The sequence below is a fragment of the Sylvia atricapilla genome, chromosome 19, assembly GCF_009819655.1.
Source record: "Sylvia atricapilla isolate bSylAtr1 chromosome 19, bSylAtr1.pri, whole genome shotgun sequence".
NCBI lineage: Eukaryota > Metazoa > Chordata > Aves > Passeriformes > Sylviidae > Sylvia > Sylvia atricapilla.
Genome location: NC_089158.1, coordinates 406573 through 427784, shown reverse-complemented (window position 1 = coordinate 427784; position 21212 = coordinate 406573). Strand labels below are relative to the sequence as shown.

Genomic DNA, 21212 nt, shown 5'->3' with positions numbered 1-21212 from the left:
TCTTGAGTAATACACACTCATCCTTAGCAAACACTACAGAGCTCAGCAGTGGAAGAAGAACCCCCCAGGTAAGCAAAATTTATGGCAATTTATTGCAGGCATCCTCCCATCCCAGAGACTCTGCAAATGCTTTGCTTGGATGCAAAGGAAGCGTCAGCTGGAGGCTCTAGGACAGTGCAGTGTGCACTTCACAGCCCAGCTCTAGCAGCAGAGGGATTTGAGGAGAGCTGATGTTGGTTAAGGCTGTAAGAGCATATTTAAAGAACAAGGCCCAGGCTCTGCAGCACCCCAAAAGTACACAGAGCACAGTACCATGCAGTCCTGCACAGGGCTGAGAGCCTGGCTTCAACAGGCAGCTGATATTAACAGCTGGCACAGGCCCCACTGCCTCTCTCTTCCCTTTGGAAAGCTGCTCTTCTAATTTTTCATGCAAAGACTTGTTGGTGTCTATGCTCCTCTCCAGCTGCACTCTCAGACTCTGGATTTCAGTCAGCAGTTCATGTAAATCCAGTGGATTGTTCTGATCTTTCTGGAATTCTTCTGAGGCATCGCATCTGGGATCTGAGACAATTTCAAAAGAAACACTCAAAACCATCTCTAACAATTAAAATAATATTACCCACTAGAACACTCAGCAAGGAAGTTATAACCAGTGTTATGCTCAATATTAAGAATTAACTACAAAGAGCATTAAGATAATGGTTTGACAAAAGAAGCACGTCTTAATTGCTTCTACCCTTGAAAGATTTAAAGAGATGAAAACTGTTTTTCACTTTGTCCATAAAAGCTACTATGTGTCATGCCAAAAGCTAAAAAATTAGATAAAAGGAGAACGAAGAGCATTTACAAAATGTGAAGTGTATTAATGCACAGTCTGGGGACAGGAAAAGGAATGGGGAACATCAGAGTGTGGAGGAGGGATGGAGTAGAACTGGGAGTTTAATTTTATACACCGAAGGGAAAAGGAAACAGTGATCACTTGGCAACCAGAGGAACAAATCTGAACCTGAGAAAAGCAAGGGCTGTGTTTGCCTTCTCACAGAAAGAGATCAGTACACAAACAACTCCATGCATCCTCTCCTGCTGAAATCCAACTGCTCAGGGTGTTCTCCAGACAGTGGGAAGGGGCTCAGCTGCATGAGGAGGGTGCTGCCACTCTCTGAGGAGAATCCCTTCCACTCCTGAGCCAACTCTGCCTTAAAGCCTCGTGCCAACAGGGCCCTTCTGCTGCACCCAGGCAGGAAAACCAGTGGCAGCAGGGCGTAACATTTGGAGCAGCAGGGAGAAAAAAAATCAAGAACCTCTTCCTAAGAACTTTCTAAGAACTTCCAGTGGGAAATCTGCTGGATGTGGTAAGGGCTTTTCAGCAATGAACAGAATCCCACTCTTTACCTCAGCACACCAACAGCTTCATGGTGGCACAGCCTCCTCCTAAGGGGGAGGAAGAACTCAGGTGAGCTCCAGTCCTCCTCTCACCATTACTGACAGCAAAATGGACATGAAATTATTAAACATTTAGTTCAGAAAGCAGTGCCCGCCCTTCTGCCAGCCCCAGAGAGAAGCCTCTCCCCCCATCTTCAGCAAAGAGAAAGCATAAGCTACCTGGGCAAGCAGGACCTGCAGGGATGCAGCAGCAGGTTTTTAGATGACAAGTAAATATCTAAGATCCCCAGGAAACTCATCCTGAGTCACTAAGTCTTCAATTCTGGTTTTTAGCTTAGCTAAAAAGATAAAGGAAACTTGGGGGAGTCCAGTCAACACCTGGCACATCTCAGGCTTGCAGTCACCCCAAGGAGAAAGCATTTGAGCAGTAGGGTGTCAGTTCTCCTTGCAGAGCAGACACAAGGATAAGCAAAGGAACAGTGACCCAGCCCTCCTAGCCTTTGACAAGAGCATGTTCAGGCGGAAGAGGTTCAAGTGCAAAGGGTACAGAGACAACTGTGCACTTCTACCTGTCCCCTTCCTTCTTGCTTCTTCCAGCTTCTCATAAACCTTGATCTCAGTCCGCAGTGACTGCAGCAACTTCTCATTCTCAGAGAGCTGATGCTGCTTCACATTAATTTCTGTTTGCAACCTGTTAAGTCCCAATAAACAGCTGAGTTAAATTCTGATTTTTTTTTTTCAAAATCTAAAATCCACTCCTCTTTCCCTCCATAATTCTTCCCTTGCCTTTAGAACATATCCATGCCCCTCCCTCATTAATGTTAAAGAGCTATGGCTAAACACATGCCTGTCACACTGACAGCTTTTCTCTAAATGACTCTTTAAATAGGGACAGAATCAATACCTGTTCAGTTCATTGCGACTGCTGTAAATCTGACATGTCAGGTATCTGATCTCATCTTCCTTTTGGCAAATTTGCTTTTGCAACTTTTCATTTTCTTTCTTGATGCATTCATGGTCGTCATGAAGATGCTCAAGGATTGCACTCTTCTTAGAAAGAGATTCTCTTAACTTTTCATTTTCCTTCTGTTTATCTGAAACAAGAAGAACCACAAGGTATCTGCAATGCCCACAACGCACTAAGGCTCTGATTTTTAACTAAATCAGCTTTTTCAGAGACTATCTGAAAAAACCAGCTGGTACTCCATTATTGCTAATCCCAGCTTGAATGCTTATGATTGAGCATGGAATTTCAGGGGTGCAAGGAATGGTTAAGTCAATTTAATGAGTGGACTGTGAATATTTTATTGTTTTCTCATCTGGGATGAGTTATGGGAAGAACAGTTTACAGTTTTACCTCTAGATCCTTTTGCTAGCATTGCATGCAGAACTTGATTTTGCTTCCTCAGGAAATGTATTTCAGAAGTCAGGGAATTATGCTGCTCTGAGCCATGGACAAAAATGTTTGCAGAACCTATAAATATATACATAAAAGATGATTTATGAGTCATCTCTAGGTCATTAAAGATTAAACTTTCCAGACAAGAACAATTTAAAACAATTGCAGAAAAACATGCTATAAAAGCTGTTTCTCCCATATACATTTTGAAGGTTATCCCTACAGGCTAAAAGGCAACTCAGGTTAATGCCAAGTAATCCAAAGCCCTGTGCAGTACAAGTGCCTCTCATTGCTGGGCAGCCATTACTAAAATTGCAGAATTATCCCTTGTCTTTTCCTAGCAGCTAAAATCCCAACAGGACAAAATGCAAGAGTGTTTTGTGACATTGCTATGATTTGAAAAGAAAATTGTAGGAGGGTTTACCATGTATTTTAGTCTTGCTCTGCTCATACTCCATTGTATTTAGTCAGAGAACAATGGGCTTCTACCAGCTAATCCCCAGGGGTTAATGCAGAGAGGCTTGGAAACAATCTGGTGATAGGTCTGTTACTACACAGGGAAGAGCACAAGGCTGGAGTCTTGGCCTCGGATTACAAACTCAGAGCCCGTTTACGATCACTGGGATGAAGATTTATCCCTCTTAAATCCGTGCTTCTAAAATTTAGATAACTGAGCCAGTCCTGATCAGCCATCAGCAGCCATGGGGAGGAACAGGCCCCTCCAGAGCCCAACTCACCCTGTGCCTCCTCTCCTCACACCTCTGAGGATGAGATCCCCTGTCCTCCATGGGCTGGGTTTCCCTCCACTGTCTCCACGAGAAGCTCTGGGTAACTGGCACGAATTAAATGTCTGACTTTGACAAACATAATGGTGATGAATCCTGCTCTGAGGATCTTACTGCACTAGCCAAGTAAATCTAAGTGTTAAATCCTGTATCCAGCCAGTTAAATCCCAGCCCAGGCAATCCTCAATGCACTGTACTGCTGCTAGTCACCCCCCCAGTGATGTGCACTGGTGCAGCACAGCCTGCAAAGTGCCACATCCCACTCTCAAGGTGCTGCCTCTGAAATGCAAGTCAAGTCATTGTTATTGCCCTTTGTAACCTTCTCACAGTCAGTAAAACACTTCAGGACCCACTGGAATTAAAAGCATTTTTCAGCTAATTGGTTATCCCAGTATCTCCCAGACTTTAAAGCCTGAGATAAGTATATGAATGTCAACTATTTGGTTAATAGAGAAATAACCAGCTGGCAAAAAAAATTAGCTGAATGCATGAGGAGGATGCCTTTTAGCTCTGGAAGTTCGATTCAATTTGATGTGCTGCACCTCCTCTGAGTAATTTCATTTTATTGTAATCCCAATTGAAGCTTTTACCCACTACCTAACTGGGATGTAGTGTGCCATGATATGAACCTCTTGTCACTGCTGAAAGACTCAAAGGCTCTGGAAGCCTGGCACTAATGGCATTTTACTATCTGTATGTTAAAGAGTTGAGGCAGCTATGTGAACTCAAAAGGCTTTCTCCTTTCAGACTGTAACAAAGCAATCCAAGTTGAAGTGGCAAGGTTTGATGGTCTCATCTTGATTCTAATTTAATTTATTGCCCATCACCCAGCTTTATCCTATTTGAAAAGTTATACTATCGCAGTTCTACTGAAAGGCTTTAGAATATAACTATTGGTTATCTTCCATAATAAGGGATAATGCAGAGCCAGTGGTAACAGGGCCACAATCCCACAATTTGACCCACTATTGAGACTGCTACTTCTGTGCAGAGCCCTGCTGACATCAATTACTCTTTCCACAGAGGCAAAGGTCCATCTAACCAGAGGAAAGTGGAGCATCAAGGCCCACAATTGCAATACACTTGAGTTTCCATTCTGTTTTGTACTGAAAAAGTGCTAAGGAAGCGTACATTGAAGGTTTCAAAGGAAACATCGACTGAAAGAAAGGCACTATTGAAAATCATGGCAATGAAGAAGGAAATATTCACTCCCAGGGAAAGCAAAATAAAGCCATTCAAAACCTGAAGAGAAGTCTGAGTAGAAACATCAGCTACTTGTGGGTTAAAAAAGGCAAACAAACCCCCTTTTAATGTTAACTGCTGTTAAGAACATTTGAAAACCGGGACACTCAAAATTAAACCTTTGATTTTATTTTGGAGCCTAACACTTGAAATGATTGAAGCAATAATTTTAGTTCTACTTGCACTGCAAGCCTCAGCTCAACAGGAATGATGTAGTCATTACCAGCATTTGAGTCATTTATAGGATACTGGAAGCCCAGAGGCATTTAAATACTTAAAGAATCTAAATATTAAAAATAATGTGGCAAGAACAGGAACAGTGGGCAGATGTGTGTATATACATCCATACAATATTTATCAGACAAGAATAATCTATGCAATAACTTTTGTTGAACAAACAATCCAATATCATGAATTTAGCATGCTGCCATAAACAATTAAATATGTTACAACTTGGCCTTGTGTTTTAAAAGAAAACAAACTAAGGAAATTCAGCGAAAAGCAAAAACCTTGAATGCAAGTCACAGAATGGTTTGGGTTAGAAAGCACTTTAAGGTTTAATTAGTTTCAATCCCCTGCCATGGGCAGGGACACCTCCCACTGTCCCAGGCTGCTCCAAGCCCTGTCCAGCCTGGCCTTGGGCACTGCCAGGGATCCAGGGGCAGCCACAGCTGCTCTGGGCACCCTGTGCCAGGGGATCCTCCACCCTCCGAGAGAATAATTCCTTCCTGATATCCAATCTTAACCTGCCCTCCTTCAGCTTAAGGCCATTCCCACATGCCCTTAGGAATCCTCTCAGCTTCGCTTAAGAATTTCTTTTTACACTGAAAGTCAAAGAAAGCTTATCTATCAGGAGAAAAGAGCACCATCAGCAAGAGACTGTGTGCATATCTGATAGCATGAAAGAGATCTTTGATACAGATAGAAACAAGAACTGAAAGAACGCAGTGATAAAAAGGCGCTGTTCTAAAAGGTAGTTGTTTTTTTCCTTTACTTTTCCAAATTTCTCCTGCATGCAGTGGTAGATGTGCTAAGGCAACAAGAAGACAGATGGAAGACATAAGACAGTTTATAAAGAAAATATACTTTCACTGCATTAATGGATGCCCTTGCCAGAATCTTTATGAAGCTGTAAAAGAGTTGGAAGTGTTTCAGTGTGGTTATTTCATGAGCACAGAATGCCCTTCTAGCAGTGTAAATACTTCACAAATGAAATGGATGCTTTTTATCCACCTTTCCATCACTGTAAATTATCCCTGAAAGCAAACTGCCATGTGCAGGTTGCCTCCATTTAAACAACAACAGAAATGGATCATGGGGATGATGTAAAACATAATGAATCTAATGTCAATACCAGTGGAACTGAGGAAAAGGAAGTATGTCTGTATTTATTACCTGCTTCCAGTCTGAGTAATATTTCTTATTAATCAATTTTCCTAGGGGGGAAAAGGTGGGAAGGAGAGTGAAGCAAAGTGTAGAAAAATAAAGGGATGAGGTGCTTCAAATGGTGCTCCAAAAGCATCTTTAGTGAGAGCTGGCTACTTGTGAAAAGTTTTAAATCCACTTCAGAGCTTGGCTTTCAGAGATGCTGAACACCAGCAACAGAGAACAGCAGTGCCAAACCTTTCCAGTGGCATTTGATCCCGCAGGCTCTCAGCAAAAAAGATGGATTCAGTCTCTCATCAAATGAATTCTTACCTTGATCTAGCTCCTTGTCTGTTACTTGTCTCTCAAGCTGCTTTCTCAGTCTCTCATTAGTTTTTATGGAGTATTCTAAACGCTGTCTCAGGATTCTAATTTCTTGCAGATGCTCCATTAATAACTCTAAATAAAGCAAGAGACCACTTCTTATTTATAGCAGATGACTGTATTCTTTTACACTATGTGCTCTTGTCAAATCTAGTGGGTGCTAATCCTAAAAGATGACACAGAGCTGTTAAAAATAGCAGATATTGAATATCTGACTCCTCAACACTTTTTTCCTATACAGTGCTCCAACCATGCATTCAGTGACAACTCCTACTCTACATTCTAACTTAAACAATGGTCCAGAGTTTTAAGGCTCTTCAGATATCTTGATTTATTCTTCCTACAAAAGTGGATCAGATAACAATTTTATGTACATAAACACTCTCTATACAGAGGAAGTAATCCAAAGGTCTGCAATGCAGCTCCACATTCCAGCTCGACACACCACCAGCACACATTTTTCCTCACAACAACAGGAAGCTCCCAGAGTAGCTCAGGAGAAATCTGACTTTCATTTACCCAATGCACTCCACAAGAAAGAAATCTGTTGCATCAGGTTTCATTACTGTACCTTTTCCTTCTTGCTTTGCCATTCTACAATTTTTCTTCCATCGGCAGCAAGTTTCATCCTGACTCAGGAGCTGATCTGTTGTACCTGTCACTGTGTGATGTGTCAGTTTATCCATGTCACACACTCCTGGTTTACTCTGCAATATTTCTCCCTGAACAGGATATGCCAGCTCAGCTATTAAATTTTCATTGCTGCTGATAAAGTACTGCAAGCATCACTTGTGTTTAGTGGAACTATCCAGGTCAAACATGACACCACTTATTAATTATGCAGCACTTAACCATTCTCAAGGAAACACAACACTGGCTTCTATAAAACCGGAAAATCTTTCCTTTTCTACATAATAATCCCTTGACAATTATCTATTTTCACCTTATAACTTGTCTATTTAAAGAGTGTCTGGAGCAACGTAAAAGCTGGGATCCTAAAACAACAAGTACACAAACTAACACACTTTATAGTGCCTCAAACAGGGTAGTTCAGATGGTAGCTCAGATGTGCGCCTTGTCACTGAAATTGCAATGATTATGTGAGGAGCTGGAAAGCTGAGGCAGACAAACATTCTTCATTATTTCTTAATTAGTTCCCTTGTGCGTTATTTATCAGCTTTTCCCAATATCCAGCAAATCTTCTGTGGAAAAAAAAAACATTACCTGGAGGAAACTTGCTTGGCAGAAGTGGCAGTGTGCTGTGCTGGCCTTCCAGGTCGTGCCTGTGCTCAGGTGAGCCAAGAGGAGACTTCCCTGACACATCAAAGTCAGACGAGCTGTGAAGAGCAGATGGCACAGGAGACTCACCCTGCAGACTCTGGTACATGCTGGCATTCTTCTCATTGTTCCTTTGGTGCCAAACAAAACGGTTTAAAATACAAAAGTTATTCTGTGACTCTGGAAAGCATGAACAGAGGGTGCCAAATTTACACCGATTTACGGGTAAATTTATGTGACAGGGCATAAATAACCACTGCACATCAGAGGTTGTATCAAGACTGAAACCCAGAGCTCACTCTAGTCAGCAGGAATAGTCACCGACCCTCCAGCCTACTTTGTATTTTCCAGCACTAGGCAGTCACCTTTGAGTTCAGGGGACCTCAAGCTGCCTTGAACAGGCAGATGAAGATTTCTGTAGCACAGAAGAATCCCAAGCTGGCAGAAAACCAACAAACATAGCACAACACCACCTGCTCTCTTCACCTTCAGCATCAAGGTGGTCTGACAATGAACTCCAGCAGTGCTGCACTTGAGTGATCCTGAGCAAGCCCCAAGGGCATGGGGACACCCAGGGAGGGACTGTCCCCCTGGCACCTGCACCAGGATCATGGCTCAGCATGACAATATCCACATATATCCACACTGGATAATGGACATGGTTACCTTTGTTCATGAAAAGAACAATCCTGGTGGCACAATGTTTCTCTTTCAGTTATCTCCCCTGCTTGGTGAGAAGTGGGGAAAAAACCCTTAGTCTGTTTTCAATGGGTGTTTTATTAACAAAGTAGATATTAATAAGCAAAGCCCTGCCAAACAGCTAAACATGCTACAAAACATGGAGCATCCTTATCAACTTATGAAACAAGCATATTATTGCTAAACATTCAGTTGCACTCTTACCTTTGAGCTAATTCATAAAGTATAGTGACTTCTGTACCTATTGATTCTCCTGCAAAGCAGAAACAGCTGATTAAAAACACGTACTGAGAATTACAATTTTTTCCTCTCCATGTTATTCTATTTAAATACAGAGTGGTAAATTAATGAGAAATTAGAGGAGCCAACAGATACTAACACACTTTGTATTAGTGTCAAATGCTGTGCCTGAGCAAAACTATTTATAGCCCAGCAACAAAGCAAAAGCATGCTCTGGAACTCACAAAAAAATTAATCAGACACCACAAGTGCCAGATTTTACAGCCTTGGTGTTTTAATTAGCATACCAATTTGAAATAATTGTGCTATATGGCAAAAGGATTACGGACACATGTTGTTACTTCTTCAGCAACATTTATATACAAACAATGCCATTGCACCTGGATTTTTCGTGCTTGTTTCGGAGTCAGGCTAACCAGTCATCCTTATGAAGGAACACACACAGGATTTTGCCTGCAACATTCTCTGTTGGAATTGTGTGTGGGCACAGGCACAATTCAGTGCAAGAGGTCTGGACTCAGACACTAATTTGAATAAAGAATAAGAGCCTGGTGGTGTCACTTTGGCTCCCCATATTTTAAAATTTTTATGCCATTAAGCAAAGGTGGCAGGGAAGAGTTGCACAGCTGAAATTTCAGGAGAATAAACTGAAGGTCAGGATGGAAATGGAGAGACAGACAGCTGTTCATGCTTCTTCTTTACAGTCAATTCTTAGTACATTAGATGTTCTTTACAGCCCTACAAACATCATTTTACTTTAATGTGTGATTCAAGGCAGCACCATTGCGTTAGAAATATTGAATTGTCTCGGTTGTCAGTGACTTTTTGTAGTATATAGGATACCATCTGTTGGTTTAAAGGCATTTAATGTTTATTCACTACAGTCTTCTCATTTGCAATGCAAGGAATCTCTGTAGCCACCGAAATCGTTGAATACACTCAATCTTTTATTACCCTGCACTGACACGAGGCTGTAATACCTTTTTCTCATACACAGCTGCTTTATATGAGCAATCAAAACTGCAACATCCTGCCACGGTCTGTAAGGAAAGGCAGAACACAGATCATGCTATGGCTGGGCCCCAAATGGGGCTGAACAAAGGCAGCTCCCAGAGCCAATTCCAGGAGGATGTGAGGGTCAGGTCCCTGTCTCAGGTACCACAAGTTGTTTTGGAGATTGCACTCCTGCAGCTGCCATCTGTGAAGGATTGCTAGTTGTTTGGGTCAGCAAGAGCAGCACTTGTGACACCAGGAAAAAGTCTTGCTTGCTGCTCCTCACAACAGCATCCCTTTTCCATCACTCTCCTGCCAACTTCCTTCAAGCTACAGACTGAAGGCAACATGCAGGTTAGACTCTTCCTTCAAGTGCCAAATGTCAGTTGTGATGCTCATTTTCCAAAACACGGTTGTATTTTAGTTCTCTTATGAAAGGCAGTGTACATTTCTCCACCAGCCAGATTAGCAGGCAGCAAGATGCAGGTCCCTTAGGAAAATCATAGAATAATTTAGCTTGGAAAAGACATCTTAGATCATCAAGTTCAACTGTAACCCCAGCACTGCCAGGCACAGCACTAACTCATGTGTCAGGTGTCTTCACCAGTCAGCTGGGCTGTTCCATAAACAGGAAACCCTGAAGCTATGTGTAATAAAACTTTCATAGCACTGTATTTTGGACAGTTAAAATATGCCTGTGTTGAGGTGACCCCGAACAGCAGGTGTCAATAAAGAGTATAGCTACTACAGTAAAATCCAGTCAATGGCCATAAGCTAAAACACAAGAAGTTCCACCTCAACATGAGGAAGAAATTCTTTACATTGAGGGTGGAACAGGTGCCCAGGTATGGTGTGGAGTCTCTCTCTCTGCAGTTCCACACCCACCTGCACATGTTCCTGTGACACCTGCTCCAGGTGACTCTGCCTTGGCAGGGACTTGGACTGGATGATCTCCAGAGGTCCCTTCCAATGGCTGTGATTCTTTGTGATTCTTGTTGGATCATAAAAAATTTCCCTTCCATGACAGTCCTCCTCACAAAGCATCCTAAAGCAACCAACACCAAGGAAGGCTTCCTTCCACCAATGAGCAAATAAAACCCTTCCCATTTCGAGGGCATTAATTTCTGTGACAACAAGCACAAAACATTGCTGCTCACCATAGAGGAATGTCATCTCCAGCTTCTCAAACAGCAGCACACTCTGCTTCAGCTGCTCACGGAAACCTTCAGCAACATTATACTCAACATCACTGGCCTGCAGCAGCTCCTCAAAGGCTTTCAGCAGGCTGGTGAGGTGCTGGTGGTAGGTGGCACAGCCACAGCGGATCTCCTTGATCTGCTGGCACTGGAAGGACAGCTCCCGAACTTGTGAGTGAACTAACGAATCGTATCTGAGAGAATGAAATCAGCTGTAAAGCTTGCTGGCCATAAATGATGTTTAAATAAAAAGAGAATTAAGCTTATATTCCTAAACTATTCTTTTATGTGGCTCAATTTGCTTCTAAAATGCTTTTAACGGCCATAATGAGATGCATTGTCTCTGACTGTTGAGTTTTGTATTTAGAGATTATCCTCCATCACTTAACTGCATCATTTATAAAGTGGGCCAAAACTAATGGGATGACTTGGTGGGCAGCTTGGACAAAACATGGGTTACAGCAGAGGTGCCAAATTAAATTAAGTAAGAGTGAATACATGTAAAGAATTTTCAAGCATATACATATTTTTCCTGACTGGTTGGGGATTTTTTTTTTTTGTTTGGCATTTTATGGTTTTCTTAACTCCCTATGGAAGCAGACAACCAGCACTTCTCTGAAACTTTAACTATTTTCTGCCAGAACCACAGTATTGGACTTTCTGAACTGATGGCTTCACCAGTTTGAAAATTCTTCACATGTCTGCATGTGTATTGCAAGAAACAATGACAACCATTGTGGTGCCCAAACTCCTGTACTCCACAAGCCAGGATATAAATTGCAACTCAGATCAATTGAATTTATTTATTGAATTTATGCTTGCAAATGTAGGCATCCCCTTTGTACTGCCACGGTCTGTACCACAGGTAGAGTTTTTTCTCCAGAATCATCCATTAGCAGGAAAAAAAGGAGAGAATATTTTATAAGGTGCAGGAAATCAATCAAGATCTATGGTGATGAGGGTTGTTACAGCATTTTTACTGTCATTTGTATAGGAAAAGATGCATAACTCATTTGGGGGTCTGTCACTTGTGACTCATGACACTGTCCTACAGTGGCCATAAAAACCTCACAGTGATCCACAGGGTCTCGTTCCTTAATTTACAGTCAGATCTTTCTTTGCAAAATGGATAAGGCATATTTTCAAGGGATGTAAATTTCTATGGACTCTGTAACACCACTGTATTTTACAAAAGACACACACAAGAGCCCATGCTGGTGGTTGCTCACTGTCTCCAAATATTTCTACTCAAGCATTTGGAAGAAAGGCACAAGGCTAAACGCCTTTCATTGTTACAACTTCTGGTATTCCAGAGGCCCTCAGGACAATAACAATATTTAAAAGGGAGAAAAGGGAGCTGGATGCTAAAAAAGGCACACCCCTATGATCCCCCACTGTATGTTTGCAATTTGTACATATATATAGCCAAAATGCTACCCCAAGTCCCATACAAAATCCAAGACTGATACTTTTTAGCCTTCTGTAAATAATTTTCCAGCTTATGAGCTTATGCTATAAAATTTCATTCATTAATTTCTATATTTATCTCCTCTCACATCCTTCACAGGAAGGCACTATAGCCCTCAACTGCAAAATAAATCGGAACTAGAGCGTGAACATCTTATGTTTACACATCAAGTCTGGGCACTCAAACAGAAGGGCCAGCACAAATCTGCCAGCCCACTGCTCACAGAAACATTTCTGTCTTAAATGGAATGTTTCATTTTCCTACCGCTGGCACCTGAAAATAACCTTAGTGATGCAGAGCTGTGCTTTGATGACAGAGGTGAGCCTGTCTCACAGGTAACCTGAGATCTCAGCTGGCTCAAGGGATGGTCTCTGACAGCAACGAGACTTGTGGGCCTGAGGTGAGACACATCTGATGTGTCTGGCACAGGACAGCTACAGATGATAATACCGATTGATCAGTTTTGTACTTAGGATTCTTTTAACAAAACATTTCAATTCCTTTATGCTAATGTGAGTGAAATTTAGTCTTTAGTGGAACAACAGTTGTGAATAAAATTATCCTCATCTCACCTTCCTAGACTATTTGGTATTGCTGTTTACAAAAGGGAACCTCAAAGAGCAGCAGTTTTACTCACTTGGATGGTGATGCTGCTCTCAGACTGTTCTGAAGAGGATACATTTCATCAAGATGCACATTCACAACTTGCTCTTTGTCAAGTTCTGCCTCATTGGCCAACAGTAGCTCCTGAAGGTTTTGTGCTGCCCATGGTGCTTCCACAGACTCAGAATTCCTGTTTTCAGTATGGATCTCATAATCCAGCTGAGGGACGCCAGAGGATGTCTGGACTCCTTCCATGGCAGTATCTTGCACTTGTGTGACAAACCCTTCCACATGCAGGGCTGCATCACTCACAACTCCATTGGAAACACCACTGAACAAGAGCTGGTCAGAGTCCTGCAGCTGCAGCAAGAACACTTTGTACTTTTCAAGCTCAGATTGCATATTCTTAACCTTTTGTTTCAATTCTTCTATATCCTCTGTGGCTTCACAGCCATCAAGTGCATCAGTCCTTGCTGCAGTCCCTTGGTGAGCAGGCAGGCACTTGGAGCCTGAGTGTGCAGGGGCTGAGTCAATGTCCTGGTGTCCCATGGAACAAAACTCTTCATCCACCTCTTTTGATGAAATCTGTATATTCCCATTGCTAATGTTATGATGATTTTCCATTTCTGAAAAACAGGAGACTTGCATGTGAATATCAGTATTCCTGTATCTGACATTCTGTTCTTAACAGCACTAGAATGAATTATTTCAATTCTGTAATAGCAGAATGTAGGTAGTTACAAGCTATACATTCTTAGTTTGAGACTTTTGATCTCTCTCTATGATTGGCCATTAATTCATTTTCCACATCAAGTATTTCAAACTCTTTGTTACCTTTCAAATGAACAATACTCAAAATACAACCAACTTTCTCTTCACAAATGCTTGAAAATTCCTTTTGCCACATGCTCTCCTGAATCAGGCACTGATCAAGCCCAGACCTTTCCAGCCACAAAGATGGTAACCTCAAACATGAGGCAAAGGAGACTCTGACTTCATATGATTCCTCCTAAAGCTTCTAATTAAATATTCTTCTTCTCCCCACTTCAAAAATCTATACAAAATCAATTGGAGCATAAAGTCAGTGGAATTTTAAAAAGGCTATCAACGAAACAGTCTGATTTGAAAAGGAAACTAAAATAACTTCTTTTTAAAAGGTGTTCTAAACAAATCCCAATATAGTGTTTGGTGTTAAAGATTTTACTGGCACCCATTTGATATGAACATCACATCCCTCAGGTAACTTTGCCATCCTTAAGTAATGCAATCACCTCAGATTCTGCCCAATAAAAGCCACATATTCTTACACATAATCCATGTTTATAGTTCTGTGCATGTTGAGGGCTGTATGTGTAAGTTGCCAGCAAAATTATTATTTTCTAGTTACCATTAAATTAATTTTTCCCCTTCTATTAGTTTCTGCAAAAGATCACTCTGAATTAGAACTTCCCTTTTGGGAGCCAATTCATTGATCTTTCAGACAGGTTGCAATACTTTCAGACTGGTTTCCATGGAGAATTTGAACGTCCAGGTTCAAGCTGTAAATCAGTAAAAAACACACAGTGGGAGCAGCTCTGTAGGAAAGCCCAAGACCAAGAGAATAAAAATAAATATTATGTAAAAGCTGGAATAAAATGAAGCTGTGATTCTGGGATATTAACATTGCCCAGAGAAGATGTGGCTGCCTCATCCCCAGGATGTTCAAGGCCAGACTGAAAGAGGCTTGGAGCACCCTGGGGCAGTGGAAGGTGTCCCTGCCCACAGCAGGGGTGGAATGGGATGAGGCTCCTTCCTTTTAAGGTTCCTTCCAACCCAAACCATTTTCTGATCTGAGATCAAGGCCAGAGGACGTTCACTGCACTCTGCATTCCAAAGGAAGGAAGTGCTTCCGAGAAAGCATCTGGGTAGAAATTCTGGAGGACACAAAAAGGGAATGCAACATTTCCTTCACTAACTTCTGCTGCAGGGACACAGATGGCGAAAAACCCCAACACCAGGTGAACTCAAACTCTGAAACCTTGACTCCGTGCATCATTCCAGATAAAATCCAGAGAAAAACAGAATAATATTTCAGATCAGAGCACTGGCTATGGTTTTTAATGCAGTAAGTGCCCTTTAATTAAAAAGGAGAACTAATGAGCTCCCTGCGCACCTGTGTCCACATCCCCAAAGGGTACAACTGAGCAGGACCAGGCACACCAAAGGACTACAGAATTGGCCATATCCCCTGCACTCTCCAGGGTTACTCAGGTTACTCAAGCCCTCCCAAAAAAGACTAATGGATGATGCAGAAACATGGAACACACAGCACTAAACTTATTTACATTTTCATTACATGACTCCATTAGGTTTCAGCCTACTTGAATGCCTTCAAATAATTCAGATAAGCAAAATTCTATCATTCAGTTGCTTCATTCCAATAGTTCAGAACTAACTGAAGAAGCAGTAACAAACATTTAATTCAGAGAAGAGTTCAGAAGTGAGGACATTAGCAACAGAGATCAGAGTCAGGCACACAACTCATTATTTTTACTGGAAATCAGACTCATAAATTCCTGCTGCCCTTCTGAAAGCACAACCCTGAAAGACCAACTTGGATTCTTGGAGCAATTAATCCACAGCAGCTAAGAAAACCAGATTTAAAATCCACAAATAACAGCAAGGGAGATGATTACCTGAAGCAATTTGCAATTTTGTACAACTCAGAAGAAACTGAAATTTTTAAATTTCCTTTTTTTTAAAAAAATTCTGTACCATATAAATGCTCTACCTTGACAGTTTTGATGATTTTTGTCCTTTACATTTTCATTATTGTTCCTTGTACCTGGATCAAGATCTTGCAACTCCACCTGGGTCTCAGTATTATCCAATTTGAGCAATGAGACAACTGGAGAAGCATGGGGAAAGGTAAAATAGAAATCAGTAAGAGATTGAAAATAAATTAAGTGGAGATAGTTAAAAAACAAAACAAACTAATAAATAAAATCAAAAAAAGCAAAAAAAAAACCTTCACCTCACAAACACAAATCTGATTCTCTGACAGTTTGGAAAAGGAAAATCTTATTGATAATATGCATATCTTTAAAAACTTGAATTACTTATAAGGGTAACTACTAAGAATTAATTGCAAAGGCTCCTACTAACAAATGAAGATAAAACATTTGTAGGTCCCCTTTGTAAAGGAACAGTAAATCAATCTCTAGTGCATTTTTTAAATGTTTTATGCTAAGCTTAGAGAAAAGGCTTAAAAGCTTCTCCAAGGTGAGCACTGATCATAAACCAATCTCCTGCAATCACCACAGCAAGTCTCAGAATCAGCAAATGTGCAGCCCAGCTGTTACCCAAGGGGAAGAAATCAGAGTGGAAAGGAAATCAGGACTGCAGCTTCTGATTCCTTCCAGGATGAAATTCAGAAGTCCTGCCCTTCTCAGGATTCTCCATGGATTTTGCACCTATCATAATTCATTGCTCCAGTCCCATCACCTTAAGAATTTACAATAAGTTGTACCATATCTGTGCCTTACCACAACAATGTTATTTTTAACAACAATCTCTGCAACGTCTGGGTCTGACAGTGGCTCACCCACCACCTGACTGAGTCTTATTTTTATATTCATCCTCCCTTACCTATCCTTCACACCCCTGTTCAGTTTTTAATCTAACTGCTAAGTGCATTTTTATATTTCTAGCACCTCAAATCTTTATCTAATACCCACTGCTCTCTGTCTTACAATTTGTCATACTTTGCTGATCCCAGTACTTTGTTAACAACTGAGTTTAAATTAACTCAGCCACAGTGGGAACAGACACAGCTGACCTGACTGATCATGGAATATTGGAAAAGTTTAATTATCCAGCATCAACAAAACCAGGATTTTTATACTCTCTTGTCTCCATTACAGACAGTTTTCATTAAACTTGGAATCTTATTAAGGGAATTTTTATGTGTGCACATGTGAGCATCCTGTGATCTGCTGTGTATTACAGACTTTTACACGTGTACACAGCACTTTCTGTCCCACAAAAAGCTGGCTTATAACTTAGTGGCAAGCAGAAAGAAAAGGTGTTTTTTCAAGGTCTACACATATTTGTCTGCCCAAGAAACTTGCAAGATTAAGCAGTATTGTAGATATATAAAGATAATCTCTGTTTACTTTCTGCTGCAAGAGAAGCTGCCACTATTCCAGGCAGGACCACGAGACACCAGACTTTCTTTATTTACCTCTCCCTGATGTGTTTCCCTGTGCAGGCTCCTCTGGAAGGTTTTCAGCTCCAGACTCATCCAGTAAGTCTCCACTAGGCTGTGCCTGAAATGGTTTGGTTTGTACGTCACAGGCTCTCAGACCTTCCCCAGGTGCCCTGGAACGATGCTGTGGTTGTGAAGCTGATTTTTGCAGCCAGGAGTTCAAAGGCACATTTCTTAATGGTCTACAGGATCTCACAGGCACAGGCAGTCGTGACTTCCTGGACAAGGAGACAGAGTCAGCCTGAAAAGAGCACAGAAGAAAGTGGGCAGTCAGTGACTTGTGTGTAACAATCAGGCAGAGGAAGTATAAACAAATATTCCAGGAAAAATAAAAATTTTCCTGTAAAATCAGGCAGCTATCACATTAGTTTTGAAAATGAAATTGCAATACCCTTGGCTACATTAGAAGTAAACATTCAGAGAGGTAAAAACACCCATTCCATTGGTACAATTTTCTGTAAGCCCCTGCTGTTGATGCATCTCTAACCTTCCAGCTCCTGAAGCAGGACAGCAAATCCAGCAGCGGCCACCAAAGGCTTTTAATCACCAGGTGTATTAATTAGCTCCGGATTTGTGGATGCCTTAGGAAAACAGTTTCTCACTCAAACTGACCTATCTTAACTGCTGCTTCCCACTGTCATTTATATCATAAAGGTCTGTCAGCCCAGCAACTTTTTCCCTTAAAATCCTTTTTTTTTTTAAGTTGAGGGTCCTCCTCATTTTTTAACAACTCCTAAGCTTATTTTCACTTCTTCATTTAGTCTCCACCCAGCATGCCCTACTTCCACAGCTTTGAGAAAATCAGCATCAGCCACAGAGGACATTTCTTCTGCCACAGAGAAAGCCTTTATGAACAAAACCAGTTTCTTCACCCATCCACTCTAAAAATTTCTTCTGAAGGATTCTCATTTCCTGCTGTAACAGACATTCACTCACTAGAGTTGGGGAAAACTACATTTCTTAAGTCACTACATTTTAGCCTCTCACCTTTGGAAGACTCTGCATAAAATAAATGTTCCCTGTTTAAACAACACAACATAAACCAGTGCTGTCTCCAAAGATAAAAGCATGCCATGTGTTGATTAGAGGTATGGAATTGTGTGTAATAATAATAAAACCCAATAATGGCATGTTCAGATAGATATAGTTTATAATTTTGATGTTCATTTGCTCCACCAGTGCTGTTAAATTCCCTAATTTCTTTCACCACCCAATGTATTCTGAAATACCTTTCCACATTCGCTTCTCAGCAATTACAGTCTTTACACAATTTAAAATCATAAAAAGCAAGTTCCATTTTCCTAATGCTATCCTCAATTCCTTTTGTACATATATGAGAACAGTATCCTTCAGAGGCTGCAAAATAAATCCAGAACTTGCAGCTAACTAAACTGCATTAATAACTTCAAACCATTTCCAGCTGTCTCAGGGCTGTGGCACAGACACATTTATCACTCAGATTACCCACAGGCCACTTCAGCTGGCTACATCAAATTATTTATAAAAGCCATTCCAAAGCTAAAGATACAGTGCATTAGTCCAAACAAGAAAGCTTTTAAAGCAGCTGATTCAAGGGCTGCATTGAGGTTGCCACTGATTAAACCAGGGAAGAATCTGGAAAATGGTGAATCAGAACAGTAAACTGAAACTCAGAGAAAACAGGAACTTGAAAAAAAAATTTGCAGAAAGAATCAGAAAATCATGGAATGGTTTGGGTTAGAAGGGACCTTAAAGATCATCCCATTCCACCCTCTGCCATGGGCAGGGACACCTTCCACTGTCCAGAACACTGTCCCTGTCCAGCCTGGCCTTGGGCACTGCCAGGGATCCAGCCAGGGGCAGCCACAGCTGCTCTGGGCACCCTGTGCCAGGGCCTCATCACCCCCACAGGGAAGAATTTTTTCTTAATATCTCGTCTTTCTTAATACCTCAATATCTTGAAGGCCCTCCTGCATCTTCAGGCCATTCCCCCTTGCCCTGTCACTTTGTGCCCAGAACAAAGTCTTACCAACATCCCTTCATTTACAAGCCCCCTTCCTCCAGAAAACCAAACCCAAGAGGAACAAGCCAGAACGAAAATTAACTGCTCCTAATTTCTACCTCTCAGAAATCTCTTGATCACTAAAGTTATGGAAACCACTCTTTGCAGAAAGTGCTACAACATTCCCTGTTAGCAGTGCACAAAATCAAAAGCAACGCTCCCCCTTTGTCTGCTCCACAGGAGCCAAGATCTTCAAAGAGTTTTCAATTTCACTTCTATCACTGTTGCTGAAACAATACACAGAACTCTTTAGCAGACACTGTTTTCCCACCTCTTTATTTGGGATCACAGACTGCCTGCAGACAGAAGGCTTCAAAGCTCCTGGGGCCTGAGCACACCCTGCTGCACTGCCAGAACAGGCTCTGTGCACTCAGGTCCCAGACTAACACAATTTCACAGGGCACTCCTGGCCACACTAGTCACAAAGCAAGAAACAACGATAAGATGTTAATAAAAGCCTAAAATTAAGGTCTGAGTTGGTGGAAGTGTCCCACTGACCCCTCTACAGCCTGCTCTCAGATGTGATGCAAATCTGGAATTTTCTAGAACATTTTTGCCATTTAGACTTCATCACTTCTAAATGCTCTAGTTCTGTACATTATGAACAAGAAATACAGACTCTCTTTTTCCAAAAGCTGTAATATTTACGAGCATGTGGTCCCAGGGAGGATTGAAATTCAATTAATTAATGTTCTAAAGCACGCTGAAGTAGGAGATGAAAAGCTCTGACCATTAGGAACACTTATCTAAAATATATGTGGCTTACATCTCTTTTCCTAATATTAAAAACCATACAAAAGCAAGATTTAATATTAGAAATTAAGTGTATTTTTCTGTTTTATACATCTATTCTCTAAGTACAAAAAAGAGAACAAACTTACTTCATTTGTTCTAGTAAAAGCAAGTCTTTCATGCTGTTCACCCTTCTTACACACATTTTCTTGCTGATGTTCTGCTTCTGCACTTAATCTTGAATATTTTGACTTTTCTTCTGAGGCTCCTTTTTTTCCTTCATGTTTCAATCTCATGACATTACTCTCTAAAGTCATTGTTTGCATAGCTGCATCTTTCAATTCCACTTTCAACAGCTGAATCGCCTTATTAATCTGTGGCACTGCATCTGGATAAAGCTTCTCTTCCCCATCAAAAGTTGATTTCAATTCTACTCGCTGCTTTAAGAATTTAGTGACCTGCTTGAAATGTTTGAGTTCGGCTCTCAGTTGAATAATCATTTGCCTAAGATCTTTTTCATCCTTTTTCTCTGTATCTTCACTTGAACATTCTTCCTCTGTCGTGTTCAGATGATCTAACAGTTCATTTACAATTTTCATTTGTTCTTGTCTGCTACACTCAGGAAAGAGAAAAGACATGAATTTAGATTTTTATTTAAGCAAACAAAAATACCTTCCAAGAAACCCTTCTGCTGTGTTGTGACATCTGAAATTCCCAGGAGGTTCTGTTTCACTCGCTAATGAACTACTCACTAACAGAGTTTTTGGAGCTTTTTCACATGAATCATTATCATAAACTGCCTCATCATGGCTTTTCTCCTATTTAACACAGAAATATAAGAAATATGACTGGATTCTCAAAAAAGTTTACTCTCTACCTTAAAAGTTAATTTATACCAAAAGCACACCAGACTCTAGACCATATAATCACAGATTAGCCCAAGCTGGAAAGAACCCACAAGGACCATCAAAGTGCAACTCCTGGCCCTGATGTTGAGTTTTTGTGCAAATCTAATTCTCCATGTATTTCTAATGGAACAGGGAACATGAAAAGTGAGAAATCAGCCAAAGAGCCTGCAAAACCAGCTCATTACAGAGCACCAAAATGCCCCACAGATAACTAGCAGTTCAAGCACAGCAGTTTAGAAAGAAATGTTCT

The 21212-nt window shown here is 41.1% G+C and overlaps 1 protein-coding gene across 3 annotated transcripts in view; it reads right to left on the bottom strand.

The window, feature by feature from the left end:
- The window catches only part of CDK5RAP2 (CDK5 regulatory subunit associated protein 2), a 70424-nt gene that overhangs the window by 10624 nt on the left and 38588 nt on the right, over positions 1-21212 (bottom strand). For all 3 annotated transcript variants that reach the window (XM_066332461.1, XM_066332462.1, XM_066332463.1), the window contains 12 exons: positions 20204-20666; positions 17258-17522; positions 15806-15922; positions 13070-13661; positions 10926-11158; positions 8740-8788; positions 7783-7967; positions 6508-6633; positions 2741-2857; positions 2288-2477; positions 1953-2074; positions 313-561 (listed from right to left, as the gene is read on the bottom strand). In XM_066332461.1, the coding sequence (XP_066188558.1) occupies positions 313-561; positions 1953-2074; positions 2288-2477; positions 2741-2857; positions 6508-6633; positions 7783-7967; positions 8740-8788; positions 10926-11158; positions 13070-13661; positions 15806-15922; positions 17258-17522; positions 20204-20666 (2708 nt within the window). The remainder of the gene's footprint in view (positions 1-312; positions 562-1952; positions 2075-2287; positions 2478-2740; positions 2858-6507; positions 6634-7782; positions 7968-8739; positions 8789-10925; positions 11159-13069; positions 13662-15805; positions 15923-17257; positions 17523-20203; positions 20667-21212) is intronic.